The following is a 16,998-nucleotide window of genomic DNA, read 5'->3' as shown; positions in this document are numbered from 1 at the left end:
ACACTGTGGAGAAGTTGAGAGTCCTCACTCCACCATCTTTACTTTTCCCATCTTTTTATGTGATCAGAATTAGTAGGAAGACTATTAAATCATCAAATATATTCCAAGTGCTTTGTGCTAACAGCACATCCTCTCAGCAAACACAGAAAATTAGGCATTGCATATTATACAAGAATTTTGAGGGATCTTACAGATTTACTACAAACAAAACAAGCCACATCAATTTAGGACTTCTTTGAAATTGCCTTTCAAATGGACAGTTTCTCCTACAGATTTTGAATTCTTTATTCTGATTTAGTTAGTTTCCATTTGTTCATCATTGCATAAAGCTAACACATTTCAAGTGTTTTTCCTTGGTTGGTTGTTTCAGCTGAAACATCCAGTATTTATTTGGTTATTATTTTTATTTCCTGAGTTCTGTGTGCTTCAGTCACAACACACTTTACTTTATCAAGTTCCTAGGTCTTTAATATACCTGCTAAAAATTAGGGGAGCTTCCCAGGTGGAGATAGTGGTAAAGAACCCATGGACAGAGAAGCCTGGAGGTTTGTTTCCTATTTATTTTCACTCCTAGAAGAGTTGGTTAATTTTAAGGATTAAATTCTTATTTCCGATTTAAAAACACAAAATTTTAATTTCTAGCCTATAGAAGAATCAAGAATCATATTTATTCAACTTTATTTTCTAAAGGTACATTGTTTAAAATCAAGGTATCATCGGGGTATTGTTTTTTAGTTGCTAAGTCTTGTCCAACTCTTTGCAACAGCATGGACTGTAGCCTGCCAAGCTCCTGTGTCCATGAGATTTTCCAGGCAAGGATATTGGAGTGGGTTGTCATTTCCTATTCCAGTGTATCTTCCTGACTCGGGGACTGAACTCGTGTTTCCTGAATAGGCAAGTGGATTCTTTACCACTAAAGGGAAACCCATCACTAGGTTATATTTATTTAACAGTAAGGAAGTCTATGAACACAAAGAGTCTCTAACCTTAATGCAATTTTATTTTCAAAATTTTGTTTTTAATAGTGAGTGGGGTATAAAATATCCATAGAATGTAAATTACTTTAAAACAGTTTGATGATTAATAAGCACAGTTTAGACACTAAATAAAAGCAGCATTTGTCTATTTTTGAACTGCTATCTGAAATATAGTGCAATTGAGGACTATACTATTTTGTTAGCAACAGTTTACCATATATTATTATTATTATCAATATCATCAACATCATCCTTACTGCCTGCTGTGTGTCATGAACTGAGACAAACACTGGGCCTCCAAAGGTAACAAACGGACTGGTTCAAAATTGGGAGAGGAGTATGACAAGGCTGTATACTGTCACTGCTTATTTAACTTATATGCAGAGTGCTGTTGTGCTGTGGTTAGTTGCTCAGTCATGTCTGACTCTTTGGGGCCACATGGATTGTAGCCTGCTAAGCTCCTCTATCCACAGGGATTCTCCAGGCAAGAATACTGGAGTGGGTTGCCATGCCCTCCTCCAGGGGAATCTTCCCAACCCAGGTATCAAACCCAGGTTTGCAGGTGAATTCTTTACCATCTGAGCCACCAGGGAATCCCAAGAATAGTGGAGTGGGTAAGCCTATCCCTTCTCCAGGGGATCTTCCTGACACAGGAATTGAACGGGGGTCTCCTGCATTGCAGGTGGATTCTTTACAAGCTGAGATACCAGGGAAACCCTACATGCAGAGTGCATCATGCAAAATGCTGGGATGGATGAATCACAAGCTGGAATCAAGAGTGCCATGAGAAATATAAACAACCTCAGATATGCAGATAATACCACTCTAATGGTAGAAAGGAAAGATGAATTAAAGAGTCTCTTGATAAAGGTGAAAGAAGAGAGTGAAATAGCTGGCTTAAAACTCAACATTGAAAAAAACGAAGATAATGGCATCCAGTCCTATCGCTTCATGGCAAATAGATGGGGAAAAACTAGAAACAGTGACAAATTTTATTTTCTTGGGCTTCAAAATCACTGCAGAGGGTAACTATGCAGCCATTGAGAGGGTAACAGGCAGGAAGGCCAGGGGTCTCCAAAGGGAAAAAAGAAGCTGCAGGTGCCAGACATTTTTATCTCTCTTAAGCGGCAGGAAGAAACAAACCAGCGATATGTCTTTCCTTCTCTATATAAATTTAAAAGAGGTTTCTCTTAAAGTGCTGTGTTGCCATGACACCTGGTCTCACCTGAAGCTAACTACTCTCAAACCTTGAGTTGACCAATACGTTTCTTTTTCGTATGGAAATGTTGTCTTAAGCTATGTTAATGAACCCCAGACTCTATCTTCAAGTTGGTTCCGCCAAATGGCCTAATTTACTTACTCAGGTATTGTTCCCCTAATCTATGTAAATGAAACTATTTGTTGGTATTCTGCCCTTCTACAAGATTCAAGTCAATCGTTTTATGGCCAGGGATGAATTATCTGGTGTCATTCTAAATTTTACGACATCCTTTTCATTAACAGACTGTGAGTGACTATATAACAGACAGCTAAAGACTAGGAGGGGGGTACTCTTTTGCCCCCTTCTGATGCCTATGTCAGAAGCTTTCTCTATCTCCTTTATACTTTAATAAAACTTTATTACACAAAAGCTCTGAGCGATCCAGCCTCGTCTCTGGCCCCGGATTGAATTCGTCTCCTCCGGAGGCCAAGAATCCCGCGTCTAATCGTTCAGCAACAACCTTTCACCATGAAATTAAAAGGCACTTGCTCCTTGAAAGAAAAGCTATGACAAACCTAGATAGCATATTAAAAAGCAGAGACATCACTTTGCTGACAAATGTCTGTATAGTCAAAGCTATGGTTTTTACAGTAGTCATGTATGAATGTGAGTGTTGGACCATAAAGAAGGCTGAGCACTGAAGAATTGATGCTTCTGAATTGTGGTGCTGGAGAAGACTCGAGAGTCCCTTGGACAGCAAAGAGACCAAACCAGTCAATCCTATAGTAAATCAGCCCTGAATACTCATTGGAAGGACTGATGCTGAAGTAGAAGCTTCACTACTTTGGCTAACTGATGAGAAGAGTACACTCACTGGAAAAGACTCTGATGCTGGGAATGATAGGGGGCAACAGAGGAGGAGACTGTTGGATGGCATCACTGTATCAATGGACATGGGTTTGAGCAAACTCTGAGAGATAGTGAAGGATAGGGAAGTCTGGTGTGCTGCAATCCATGGGTCAGAAAGAGTTGGACATAACAACTGAAAAACAACAAAAATATACACTGAATTATTTTTTCCCCACTCCCACAAAAATTTATAGTTGAATCTTAACTCCTAATGTGATGGTATTAGGAGGTAACATCTTTGATGGAGGGGTTGATTAGGTGATGGGGGTGCACCTCCATGAATGAGATTAGTGCCCTTATAAAAGAGACCCAAAAGCAATCCCTCACCCCTTCTACTACATGAGGTTATAGTTTTAAGGTTGCAGTAAAGAAGCTGGTCCTGACTAGATATGATCTTAGACTTCTCTGCCTCCAGAACTTGTGAAAAATAAAAATTATTTTAAATAAGCTAGTCAGTTTATAGATTTCTCATAGATATCAGTGTAAACCAAGGAAAACAATGAACTAAAAATAACTTTAACATGCTCTAACTTCTAGAAAACCAGTAATTGTACTTAAAATTATTTAGCATTTACAACTGGGAAAAAATGCAGAGTAATCACCTTGTACATACTCCTTCATCAATTTATAAGACAGCAAACTTAATTTCAAGAAAGGTTAAGCAGAATAAGTAAGATCATACTGCCAGTAAAAGGTGAGTTGGAAACAGAAGGTTGTCACGTATATCTGTGAAGATATTCCCCCATATGCCTGTCTATGCTCATGGTCATCTATGTCTGATTCTTTACAACCCCATGGACTGTAGCCTGCCAGGTTCCTCTGCCCATGGGATTTTCCCGGCAAGAATACTGGACTGGGTTGCCATTTCCTCCTCCAGGGATTCTTCTTGACCCAGGAATTGAACCTGAGTCTCCTGCTTCCCAGGTAAATTCTTTACCCACTTAAGCCACCAGGGAAGCCCCCACACCTAAGTGAAATCATTTATTTGCTAACTATTTGCAAATTTTTTCTAATAATGTTTGAGAAAAGCAAATGAATTTCTGACAATTGTTATTAGGGAACCACAGAAATGCAAACTTTCTAATTAAGTAGTTTTAAATTTTAAATGATAACACATAATGCCTCACTATCCATCTCCATCAAGTAACAAGAAATACCATTTTACCATTCAAATATGCTCTCTGTTAGAGCTCAGTAAAATTTATTTGCTTATCAAAATTATATAATAAATTTCAAAGCACTGTTTATAGAAAAGATGACCATCAAGACAAATGAATGCATTATAAATATCCATATTTAGACCTTCTGTCTATCGTCTTCACCATATGTCACTCTATTAATTGCTAATATCATCCTTGTTATGCATCATCTCATCTGTAACATCATTCCATGAAGCTAAGAAGACATCGAAAACAACCACAGAAAAACACCTGCTCTATATGTTTCTGGTTGATAAATTTCAGCAGGCTCTTTCTGGTTTGCTCTTGGGCAAAATTTTCTAATTGCCTTTGCATAACAGAAAGTATTCTACCAGGGCAAACTTCTCTTGTCACAATCAGCACACTACTATCTTTTTAAAATTGTTTATTATAAGTAATTAAATCTTACCACAATATTTATTCAAAATGTTTATTTAGCAACTATCACATGTACAAAATATGGGCATAATGGTCACTATGCTAAACATTGTGAAGAAAAACAATATATGAGTAGGAACTTGTAATATCTGTAAAAAGTTTTGAAAACTATAAGAATCACACCTTAATAAATATTTATTAATGAGGGACATAGCTCCGAGGTTTGGCCAGCAATTATCTATCATATAAACTGTATACTAATTTTCATTTTGTGTATGGAGAAAATAATTGATTATGATTCTTCATTATGATTCTTCTATTTAATAAAGGCAGCATATAAATAGACAACATCAAAAACTTTTCATGACAACAGACAAAATAGATCTATTGAAAATTCTAGTGCTTTAGAAGTGCTGGTCATTTTATTCTTTCTGAAGTGGTTTTTGGTTGAAGGAGTAAGTCTACTGTTAATGAAATGATCAGAAACCACTACCAGAAGGAATATTTTAAAATGTTAAATTTAACATTTACTGTGGTAAATTTACTTTACCACAAATTTACTGTGGTAAAGACAGTAAATGTGAAATACTGTTAAAGAGGTGGGGATAATGGATAAATGAAATAGAAAAGAAATTTTGGAGATGAAAGATGAATAAGACTAAAAACTGGGCAGATATGGTTAGTGGGTAGGCTTTCATCTAGGAAGTTAGACATATACAAAAATTAGAGATGTGAATCTGTTCATTATTGAGAGGCAGGTGTATACCTTTGGTAAGCATTAAAGAAACAGTTGGTTTGGTGGTTTTAGTCGCTAAGTCAGGTACAACTCTTGCGGCCCCATGGACCGTAGCCTGCCAGGTTCCTCTGCCCATGGGACTCCCCAGGCAAGAATACTGGAGTGGGTTGCCACTCCCAGGGGATCTTCCCGACCCAGGAATCAAACCCAGGTCTCCTGCATTGCAGGCGGATTCTTTACAGCCAACTCTGCAACCCCTTGGACTGCAGCATGCCAGGCTTCTCTGTCCTCCACTATCTCTCAGAGTCTGCTCAAATTCATGTCCATTGAGTCGGTGATTCTATCTAATCATCTGATCCTGCACCATCCCCTTCTTTTTGCCTTCAATCTTTCCCAGCACTAGGGTCTTTTCCAATGAGTCAGCTCTTCCCATCAGGTTGCCAAACTATTAGAGTTTCAGCATCAGACCTTCCAACCAATATTTTTTGTTTGATTTCCTTTAAGATGGACTGGCTTGATCTCCTTTCTGTCCAAGGGACTCTAGAAGAGTCTTCAATGCCACAGTTCAAAAGCATCAATTATTTGGCACTCAGCCTGCTTTATGGCCCAAACTCACATCCGTACATGACTACTGGAAAAACCATAGCTTTGACTTATACAGACCTTTGTTGGCAAAGTGAGGTCTCTGCTTATTATAAATATACTGTCTAGGTTTGTCATAGCTTTTTTTTTCAAGGAGCAAATGTCTTTTAATTTCATGGCTGCAGTCACCATCCACAGTGATCTGGGAGCTCAAGAAAATAAAATTGGTCACCGTTTCCACTTTTCCCCATCTACTTGCCATGAAGTGATGGGACCAGATGCCATAATCTTTGTTTTTTGAATGTTGAGTTTCAAGCCAGATTTTCACTCTCCTCTTTCACCCTCATCAAGCAGCTCTTCAGTTCCTCTTCACTTTCTGCCATTAGAGTGATATCATCTGCATATTTGAGGTTGCTGATATTTCTCTTGGTAAACTTGATTACAGCTTGTCATCCCTCCAGACTGGCATCTTGGGTGATGTACTCTGCACAGAACTTAATAAAGAATGACAATGTAACAGCCTTGTCATGCTCCTTTCCTAATTGTGAACCAGTCCATTGTTCATGTCTGGTTCTAACTGTTGCGTCTTGACCTGTACAGATTTCTCATGAGGCAGGTAAGGTGTCTGGTACTCCCATCACTTTTAGAATATTCCTCAGTTTGTTGTGATCCACACAGTTAAAGGATTCAGGGTAGTCAATAAAGCAGATAGTAGATGCTTATTTTCTGGAATCTTCTTGCTATCTCTGTTATGGAACAAATATTGGCATTTTAATTGCTGGTTCCTCTGCCTCATTGAAACTCAGCTTGTACATCTGGATGTTCTTAGTTCACATACTGTGAAAGTCTATCTTGAAGGATTTTAAGCATAATCTTCCTACCACATGAAATGAGTGTAACTGTATGGTAGTTAGAACATTCTTTGGCATCATCCTTCTTGGGACTGGGATGAAAATTGATCTTTTCCAGTCCTGTGGCCACTGTTGAGTTTCCCAATTTTGCTGACATATTGCATGCAGCTCTTTAATAACATCATTTTTTAGGATTTTAAATAGCTCAGCTGGAATTCTATCACCTACACTAGCTTTGTTGGTAGTAATGTTTCCCAAGGCCCACTTCCCTTCATACTCCAGGATGTCTGGCTCTAGGGAAGCAACCACACCATTGTGGTTATCCGGATCATTCTCTTGTGTATACTTTTCACCTCTTCTTAATCTCTTCTGCTTTGGTCTGGTTATTAATGTTCCTATCCTTTATAATGCCCAAATTTGCATGAAATGTTCCCTTTATATCTCTAGTTTTCTTGAAGAGATCTCTAGTCTTTCCCATTCTATTTCTTTCCTCTATTTCTTTGTATTATTCATTTAAGAAGCCCTTCTCATTTCTTCTTGCTATTCTCTAGAACTCTGCATTCAGTTGGGTATACCTTTTCTTTTCTCCTTTGCCTTTTGCTTGTCTTCTTTCCTCAGCTATTTGTAAAGCCTCCTCAGACAACCACTTTTTCTTCTTACTTTTCTTTTCCTCTGGGATGGTTTTGGTCACTGCCTCTGATACATTGTTAAAAACCTGTGCATAGTTCTTCAGGCCTCTCTCCACAAGATTTAATCCCTTGAATCTGTTCAGAATATTCACTGCATAATCATAAGGGAATTGAATTAAGTTATACCTGAATGGTCTAGTGGTTTTCCCTACTTTCTTCAATTTAAGACTAAATTTTACAGTAAGGAGCTCATAATCTGAGCCACAGTCAGCTTCAGGTCTTGTTTTTGCTGACTCTATAGAACCCCATCTTCAGCTGCATAGAACATAAGCAATGATTTCAGTATTTACTACCTGGTGACGTCCATGTGTAGAGTCGTCTCTTATGTTGTTGGAAAATTGTATTTGCTATGACAAGCATATTCTCTTGACAAAACTCTGTTAGCCTTTGCCCTGCTTTGTACTCCATGGCCAAACTTGCCTATTATTCCAGGTATCTCTTGACTTTGCAGGGGCTTTTCTGGTGGTGCTATTGGTAAAGAATCTGCCCGTCAGTGAAGAAGATGCAAGAGACATGGGTTTAAACCCTGGGTCGGGAACTTTTGCATTCTAATCCCCTTTGATGAAAAGGACTCTTTTTTTTTTTTTTTTTTTTTTTTCTATTCTTGAGGGTGTGTAGGTCTTCACAGAACCATTCAACTCCAGCTTCATTGGCATCCGTGGTTGGGGCATAGACTTGGATTACTGTGATGTTGAATGATTTTCCTTGGAAAGAAATGGAGATCAATCTGTTGTTTTCGAGGTTACACCTGAGTATTACTTTTCAGATTCTTTTGTTGACTATGAAGGCTACTCCATTTCTTCTAAACGATTCTTGCCCACAGTAGTAGATAAATGGTCATCTGAATTAAGTTCACCCATTCCTGTCCATTTTAGTTTACTGATTCCTAAGATGTTGATATTTAATCTTGTCATCTGCTTGGCCATGTCCAATTTACCTTGACTCATGGATCTAACATTCTAGGTTTCTATACAATATTGTTCTTTACGCATCAGACACATCCAAAACTGAGTGCCATTTCTGCTTTGGTCCAGCCACTTCATTCTTTCTAGAACTATTAGTAACTGCCCTCCATCCTTCATCAGTAGCATAGTGGACATCTTCTGACCTGGGCAGCAGACTCATCTTCCAGTGTTATAGCTTTTGCCTTTTCATATTGTTCATGGGGTTTCCTAGACAAGGGTAATGAAGTGCATTGCCATTTCATCCTCCACTGGACCAAATTTTGTCAGAACTCTTCCCTATCACCTGTCCATCATGGATGGGCTTTCAAGACTTCACTCATGGCTTCACTAAGTTATGCAGGCTCTTTTGCCACGACAAGGCTGTGATCCATGAAGGGGACAACTATCAGTACCTCTATCATTAGAGGCTTGTGTTTCATTCAGCCCATGCACTAAATGCTTTCATACAGTCTACCTCATTTTATGCTCATACAAATTCTCAACTCCGTATGAAGTAGACACTGATATACTATAATGCTCCTTTTACAGATAATAAATTTGGTAATTATAAAGAAGGCAGATTACTTAAGTAGAAGGTCAAGGATTTAAACTGCCAAACAAATCCCATGGACGGAGGAGCCTGGTAGGCTGCAGTCCATGGGCTCGCGAAGAGTCGGACATGACTGAGCAACTTCACTTTCACTTTTCACTTTTATGCATTGGAGAAGGAAATGGCAACCGACTCCAGTGTTCTTGCCTGAAGAATCCCAGGGAGGCGGTCGCACAGAGTCAGACATGACTGAAGTGACAGCAGTAGCGGTAGCAGTGTGATATCTGAATTCATATTCTTGATTATTTCATTTCACTGGTTTACAGTATGAAGTTAAGAAATAACATGTGGCCTTTGAACATTCTTCATGTGTAACAAAAGTAAGTTTTGGAAGGGATTAGAATGCCAGCAATATGTATGATAAATTGTAGTTGAAATTAAAAGGCATGAGACAGATGTAGTAATGGAATTATGGAATGGTGACAGTGGTAGTGGAGGTTTAATGGTACTTTCAGAGATATTTCAGATAAGGAGTGACTAAACAAATTAGATTCATGGACCCAATTCCAGTGTGTCTTGGGGATGGAGCTTCCCCCACAACACCAGGCATGGAGACACCAGCCAGGTGCATTAAAAAGTCAACACAATTCTGATACTATCTTGGAGATAGTATCAGATGCCACAGGTTAATATTCAGTCCATAAGACTGTTCCCAACTCCCCACCACCCCTCCACTTCAGATGCCATTCTCAAGCCACGTTGTTATCTACACTACTACCAATCAGCTACAAACTGGAGATTCCCACAACCTTCTTCTTGGACTTCAGATACCAGACCATGTTTGTTACCTATACTTCTAACTGACTGGCTATAAGTCAGAGATTCCCAAAATCATCCTATTTGGGGGCTTGATTAATTTGCTAGAGCAGCTTACAGAACTCAGAGAAATATTTTACTTACTAGATTACTAATTTATTATGAAAAGAAGTAACTCAGGAATGGCTAGACAAAATAAATGCACAAGGCAAGGCATGGAAATGGTGTTTGAAACATTCATATCATCTCCAGGTATATTATTTTCCTCAAATCTCCAAGTGGTCACCAACTTAGAAGCTCTGTGAACCCTGTCCTTTTGTGGTTTTATGGAGACTTCATTACATATACATGATTAATTAAATCACTGGCTATACATGACTGATTTAATCTTCAGCCCCTCTCTTCTTCCTAGAGGTTAGGGGGTGAGACTATATGATGAAATAGAAAATAATCACCACGTTCTGCCCTTATGGTATTTCCTTGTTTTCAATGCCTGACTATCTCCAAACATGGAAATAATCTTCCACTCAGCTGAATTTTGCAGAGGACTTTACCTCTCTTGTACACAAAACAGTCTACTATGTATTAGTTTTGTGTTTATACCTTGCAAATCAATACAAAATAATAAAAAAAATGTACATACCTTGTATCTCATGTACTGTTTAATATGACATACCTTCATTCTATATACCTACATACCTACACTCATTAATGCTTGTGAATCCAAAATAAATTAATCAGCATGTTAATAAGTAAATAAACAAATAACTGGATGATTGATTGAATAAAGAAATTAAAAGATGACTCCTTGGTTTTTACTCCACTTTTCAAAATCTTTCCCCCTCCTCCACCTTTGGCTTTCTTTTCTAATCTTATCTTAATCAACTCTTCCATTACTCTCAAGAATACCCACACCATCATGCCTTAAAAGAAAAAAAAACCAATTGTTATTTGGGGCAAGCCAAATAAATATTGACTGAAAATTAGTCAAAAAAGTTTTGCCCGATCTATCAAGATTAACTCTCTTAAATGTTTCCTACATAACAAATTGCCAATTCTCAAATGCTGTTTCTTTGAACAACATGAAAGTCGAAAATAAATTTTCTATATATGTTCCATTCACCACATAAATCTTATTTGCTTAAGCTCTAGCTTTTGGGTATCTATCGCATTTCCAACAAAGGAAAATTATTTCCATAACAGTAAATTGTCAAATATCTCATATACATATTCCATTTAGGGAATAAAAATTATTGTCTGAGGTTATGTAAAATCTATTAATATTAATTTCTGAATTGTCCTTTTTCTTTTGATTCATAATCTGCTGTTTGTGTGAATTTCAGGCCCTTTAAAAATCACAATTTCTTGATTGCTCAACCATGCAATACATAGACAGCAGCTATCCTAATGACTTCTCAAAGGTGAGGCTCACTGATATTGCTATTTATGCTGCTATCTGGAGAAAAGCATATTTATTCTGTCCAAGCACCCAGGAGACTAGAAAACTATTCTTCATCCAGACTCACAGTGAATAGTCATTTTAAAACTTCAATTACTATTTCAGCATGTTTCCTCCATTACTGTTTCAACACTACAGCCAGTAATTTCTACCAGCAAATTTTTTGTTTCTATAAACCATACACACATGTGCCCTGCATGCAATGAGTAAATAAAAGTTGTGTATAAATGATTAATATATGTAGGAAATGTAATATTAAGATGAAATAATAATAATATATGAATTTTGAACATACAAATTTTATACCTTCCAACTAATAACTGATGACTATTGAATGAAAATATATATGTATCTCTCTCTCTCTCTCTCTCTCTCTATATATATATATATATATATATATATATATATATATATACACACACACACACACACACAGATGTTTGTGCATGTATATTTACATAATATAAATATATCAATCATGTATCTTAGAACCAAAGAAAATATATATACATTAATATTCAACAAGCATTTCTTGAGATTTAAGTCAGTACAGAACTGTTCTTTCTACTACTGGGTTTATAAAAAATAACAAAATAATATAATACTAGTTTTGCCTTTGAGCAATTTACCATCATAGTAAATATGAATCATTATTTTTATTGAAATGAGAGTCTTGAATGAAAAAGATGGTTTATAATATCAATCTCACTCTAGGTAAACCTTATATTAATGATCTGGCTATAATTTTTTGTTCTATATGAGACTTCGTTCCTGCATTAATCTCTTTTTCTTTAATCTGTCCTCTACTTTCCCATTCTTTTTTTCCATAAAATAAATGCACACATTTAATTTATGTAAAACTAGATATGTGGACACACTATCTTGAAACCTTAATTTTCACTTTTGTCTCTTATAACTATATCTTGAGTGGAGAATATCATAAGAAATCAACTTTAAACAGCGTACTGTTCTTTCACTGTCGGGACATTGGTGAGAGTAATTACCACAATTTTTATTTACTCAGTGTCCACTTTATAAAAAACAAAGCAAGATATTTCATATCTCAAAGCCAGGAATAAGTTTGATTTTGTGGGTGTCATTTTCATATTTCATAGACAATGGTTTTCATGTAAACTGTACATTTTTTTATATTTCTTTAGCAGCTGTTACATTTAACATGTAAACCATTAATTTTTTTTTTCTTAAAACTTAAAAGCTTCTGCACAACAAAGGAGAACATAAACAAAACAAAAAAACAACCTACACATGGGAGAAAATATCTGCAAACAATGGAACCAACAACAGAGTAATATCCAAAATATGCAAACAGTTCATATAGCTCAGTATCAAAAAGACAAACAACCCAACCAAAACATGGGCAGAAGATCTAAAAAGACATTTCATCAAAGAAGACATACAGATGACCAGCAGGCACATGAAAAATGCCCAACATCACTAATTATTAGAGAAATTCAAGTCAAAACTTCAATAATAATAAATGCTGGAGAGAGAGTGGGGAGAAAATAAACCCCACTACACTGTTGGTGAGAATGTAAATTGCTACAGCCACTATGGAGAACAGTAGGGCACTTCTTTCAAAGGTATAAAAATAGAGTTGCCATATGATCCTAAAATCCTAGTTCTGGGCATCTATCTGGAGAAAAACATAATTTGAACATGCATCCCAAAGTTCATAACAGGACTATTTACAATAGTCAAGACATGGAAGCAACCTAAGTGTCTACTGACAGATGAAAGGATAAAGACATGTGGTACATACATACAATGGAATATTGCTCAGCCAAAAAAAAGAATGAAATAATGTCATTTGCACAACACAGATGAACCTAGAAATCATAATACTAAGTAAATCAGACAAAGACAAACACTGTATTCTACATTTAAATATGGAATCTAAAAAATGGATATAGATTAACTTATTTAAAAAACAGCAACAGACTCACAGACAGAAAGCAAACAAATATAGTTACCAAAATGGGTCTGGGGAGAAAGATAAATTAGGAGTTTTGATTAAAATATATATACTACTGTATATAAAATAGATAACCAACAATGACCTACTGTATAGAACAGGGATTATAATCAATTATCTTGTAACATTTTATAATGACAGACAATGTAAAAAATAATAAATATCTATATGTATATCTGAATCACTTTACTGTACAACTTTAACTAACACAGCATTGTAAATCAAATATATTTCCATAATTTTTTAATGTTTTTTACCAACTTGTACAAATAAGCTTTTTTTAGGATCATGTAACTTCCCTTAGGATCATATTTTATCTTATTTTTTCATTATCTCAGTTTCCCATTATTATTCAATATTAATAAATATATTTCATTCTCTCTGAAATAATATTTTTAATGTTATTTCACCATATGGAATTTTGTAAGCCTTTGATAATGAGAAAGGTAAGGAATAAACAAGTAAATAAAAATACTTGAACCCAAGAAAAATCTAGGCTCTCTTTTCTTCATACTTTGGGTTATTATTGCCAAGGGAGTAGAATATAACTATTTGCTTCCATTTTATTATTTTCTATTCCCTCTTTAGTGATCTGATATTGGACTTCTCTCCACAAACTATGACATCATTCTTAAAGACTTTGTCATTTTCCAAACATTTGAGCTTGGGAGAGTGACTGGATATCTCTGTGTCTCACAACACTGATTTCTAAAATGGAGATGATAATGCTTACTCCATTGGTTTCTTTAGAGGATTTAAATGAATCAGAGTATATGCAGTGGTGTTAGCACATTGCCTGATGCATACTAAGTGCCTAAAAAATAAAGTCTATGATGAAATTGCCTATATAATTTCACTTTTCAGTTTTTTGTATACTTACTAACAGCATAACATCATTTTTTAGTCTCATAGACTTTAGTCTCATAGTCTCATCATCTTTAACTCCTTCTTACGATTTCTCCTTCCATATCCAGCTAGTTGTCAAATACTTTGTCTTTGTCCTCTTACAATAGCTCTCAAATCTATCTTTTCTCTATTCACCAGAATCTGTCTGAGAGGACTCTAGAGGGTGGGGCAACTGAATGAAAATGTTCCCTCAGGGAGAGGAAGCGCTAATGTAACTTTGAGTACTAAGACACTGAAATATGCAGAGATGCCATTATTAAAAATTACAAAAGCAACAAACAAGCAACAAGAGCACCAGTAAGACAGAATCAGGTGTTTCTTTTCAAATATCGCTAAATAAAATTTAGAATAAAAGGGCTTCATTTGATTTATATGAAAATAATTCTTAGAAAGTCAGTGTAAGTAAATCTTATCTGCAGTTACTGGTAATATGAAAAGACAGAGAACTCATTGATTTGTCTTAGTTTAAATTAACTAATTATAGAACAAGTGTTCCACCTCCACTGCCACTGACATCATGACTACTGTACATTTAAACAATTAAAATGGCAAAGCATACAAATGAAGGTGCAATTATTGTTTAAAATTCCATATCTACATTAATTCCTATACAGGGTGAGTTTGCCTTTTTAAAAAGGCAAAAAGAGTTATCATTGCCTGTATTACATATTTTAATGTTCCAATCTGTTACCATATGATTATTAGACTGCAAACTGCTTGGGAATCTGACACAGTGGTTTGCCTATTTCATTTTTTCAATAATATGTCAAATACATGAGCTAAATGTTTCCTGCATTCCAATTCAAAGTTTCAATTGAAATTTATACTCAATGGAATGAATTCACACTATTAAAATGTGTTAAGAAAGCATTTTTATTTTAAAGACTCTTCCTTACCTTTACAGACAGGCCTGTGATCACTCCAAGCAGCAAAAACTTCAGCTATCCTTTGGCAGGTGATGCTCTTAGCACCCTGTAGGACATAATCTTCATCACAAGAGAACTGCACAGTTGATCCAAGGCTAAAATAGAGCAAAGGATTAAAAAAACAGTATTAGAAGCATATAACATTAGGTTCCAGTTCTACTGGCAGTATCAAGTAGGTGAAAAATGTCCCACAGTGACAAAAAATTTTCTTTTGGGGAACCAAAATATGAAAATATGACTTGTACAAATATATAATAAAAATCATAAATATGAATCTACTGCAAATCAATAACATGCTGATATCAGTAGGAACTGTAGAAAGCTCTCATCAAGTTTAATTATCTTCTTATTAGTTGTAGAAGCCAAAGCTAAACTGACTAAATTTCCCATCCTAAGTAGGTGGTAAATGTGAAGCAGAGTAGACTTCTAAACTTGAATTCCAATGCGTGTGTTCATACCACATGACAGTACTTCTTTAGCAGATATTTACATAGGTATTTACTTGGACACGTATTTGCCCATCCATATGTGTGTGTGTTAGTCGCTCAGTCATGTCTGACTCTTTGCGACCCCATGGACTGTAGTTCACCAGGCTCCTTTGTCCGTGGGATTCTCCAGGCAAGAATACCGGAGTGGGTTGCCATTTCCTTCTCCAATGTCCATCCATGGATGTGTGTATATGTTTTTTTTCTGAAATAAACTGACCATGCATTTTCCCCCTAAAATCCTTAAACAGCAACTTATCAGTGGGAAAAAATAACAAAATTCTATTTTCTTAACATGGTTTAAATTCCTTTTAGCAATAGTCCCTGGCAGCTTCTCCACCTCATCTCTAACACAATGCAACATGTCATTAACACCTGTAAAAGCTAACAGTTTTTGCACATGCCATGCTGTTTTCTGTCTGCACGATTCTCCCTGCCCTCTGTGCCTGGAGAACATTACCTGTACCCTCTCACCCAGGCAGTGCCTGAACATCCTGGTCAACTTCCTTAGCATGTCATGCAGGCGAATTTCATGATCACGTTTGTGTTGCTACAAGAGATCTCTGGAACAGTGTGGAGGGCAGTTTAAAAGGAAGATTAATCAGAGAAAGGTATGCCAGTCGAACCACAATTCAAGTAGTTTAGGTCAAGGGTTGGCAACTATGTCCATCCTGCAGGCTAAATGTTGTCTACTGGCTGTGTATACACACACACACACACACACACACACATACATATATATGTATACATACATATATACATGTATATACAAACACACACACACACACACACACACATATATATATATATATGTTTACACACATAAATATATAAAGCCAGTAGACTAGGTTTAGTCTGCAGGATGGACACAGTTGCCAACCCTTGACCTAAACTACTTGAGTTATGGTATATATATATATATATATATATATATATATATATATATACCCATATGTATGTATATATGGGTATATATATATATATATATTTCATATAAAGTGAAATGTTTATCTTTAATACACATTTTAATACAGATTTGTCCAAAATACCCAAGTCCAGAGATACTGTATCCCTATAAGTGGACAAAGCTATCCTTGAGTAGGGCTTCCCAGATGGTGCTAGTGGTAAAGAACTCACCTGCCAATGAAGGAGACCTAAGAGACATGGGTTAGATCCCTGGGTTGGGAGGATCCCTTGGAGGAGGGCATGCAACCCACTCCAATATTCTTGCCTGGAGAACCCCATGGGCAGAGGATCCTGGCAGGCTACAGAAGATAGGGTCACAAAGAGTCAGACACAACTGAAGCAACCTAACTCGAATGCATTCTTGGTTAACATTCCCTGTCATGGCTATCTAAATTGCTTGTAATTCTGGAGAAGAAAATGGTAGTCATGTA

The 16,998-nt window shown here is 36.3% G+C and overlaps 1 protein-coding gene across 5 annotated transcripts in view; it reads right to left on the bottom strand.

Annotated features, from left to right (window-relative positions):
* CSMD3 (CUB and Sushi multiple domains 3) overlaps positions 1–16,998 on the bottom strand; it is a 1,331,483-nt gene that overhangs the window by 729,817 nt on the left and 584,668 nt on the right. For all 5 annotated transcript variants that reach the window (XM_070477231.1, XM_070477232.1, XM_070477233.1 and 2 more), the window contains one exon: positions 15,087–15,211. In XM_070477231.1, the coding sequence (XP_070333332.1) occupies positions 15,087–15,211 (125 nt within the window). The remainder of the gene's footprint in view (positions 1–15,086; positions 15,212–16,998) is intronic.

The sequence above is a fragment of the Odocoileus virginianus genome, chromosome 15 (genome assembly GCF_023699985.2).
Source record: "Odocoileus virginianus isolate 20LAN1187 ecotype Illinois chromosome 15, Ovbor_1.2, whole genome shotgun sequence".
Taxonomy (NCBI): domain Eukaryota; kingdom Metazoa; phylum Chordata; class Mammalia; order Artiodactyla; family Cervidae; genus Odocoileus; species Odocoileus virginianus.
The sequence above is the reverse complement of the archived record's forward strand: the minus strand, read 5'-3'. Positions and strand labels throughout refer to the sequence as shown.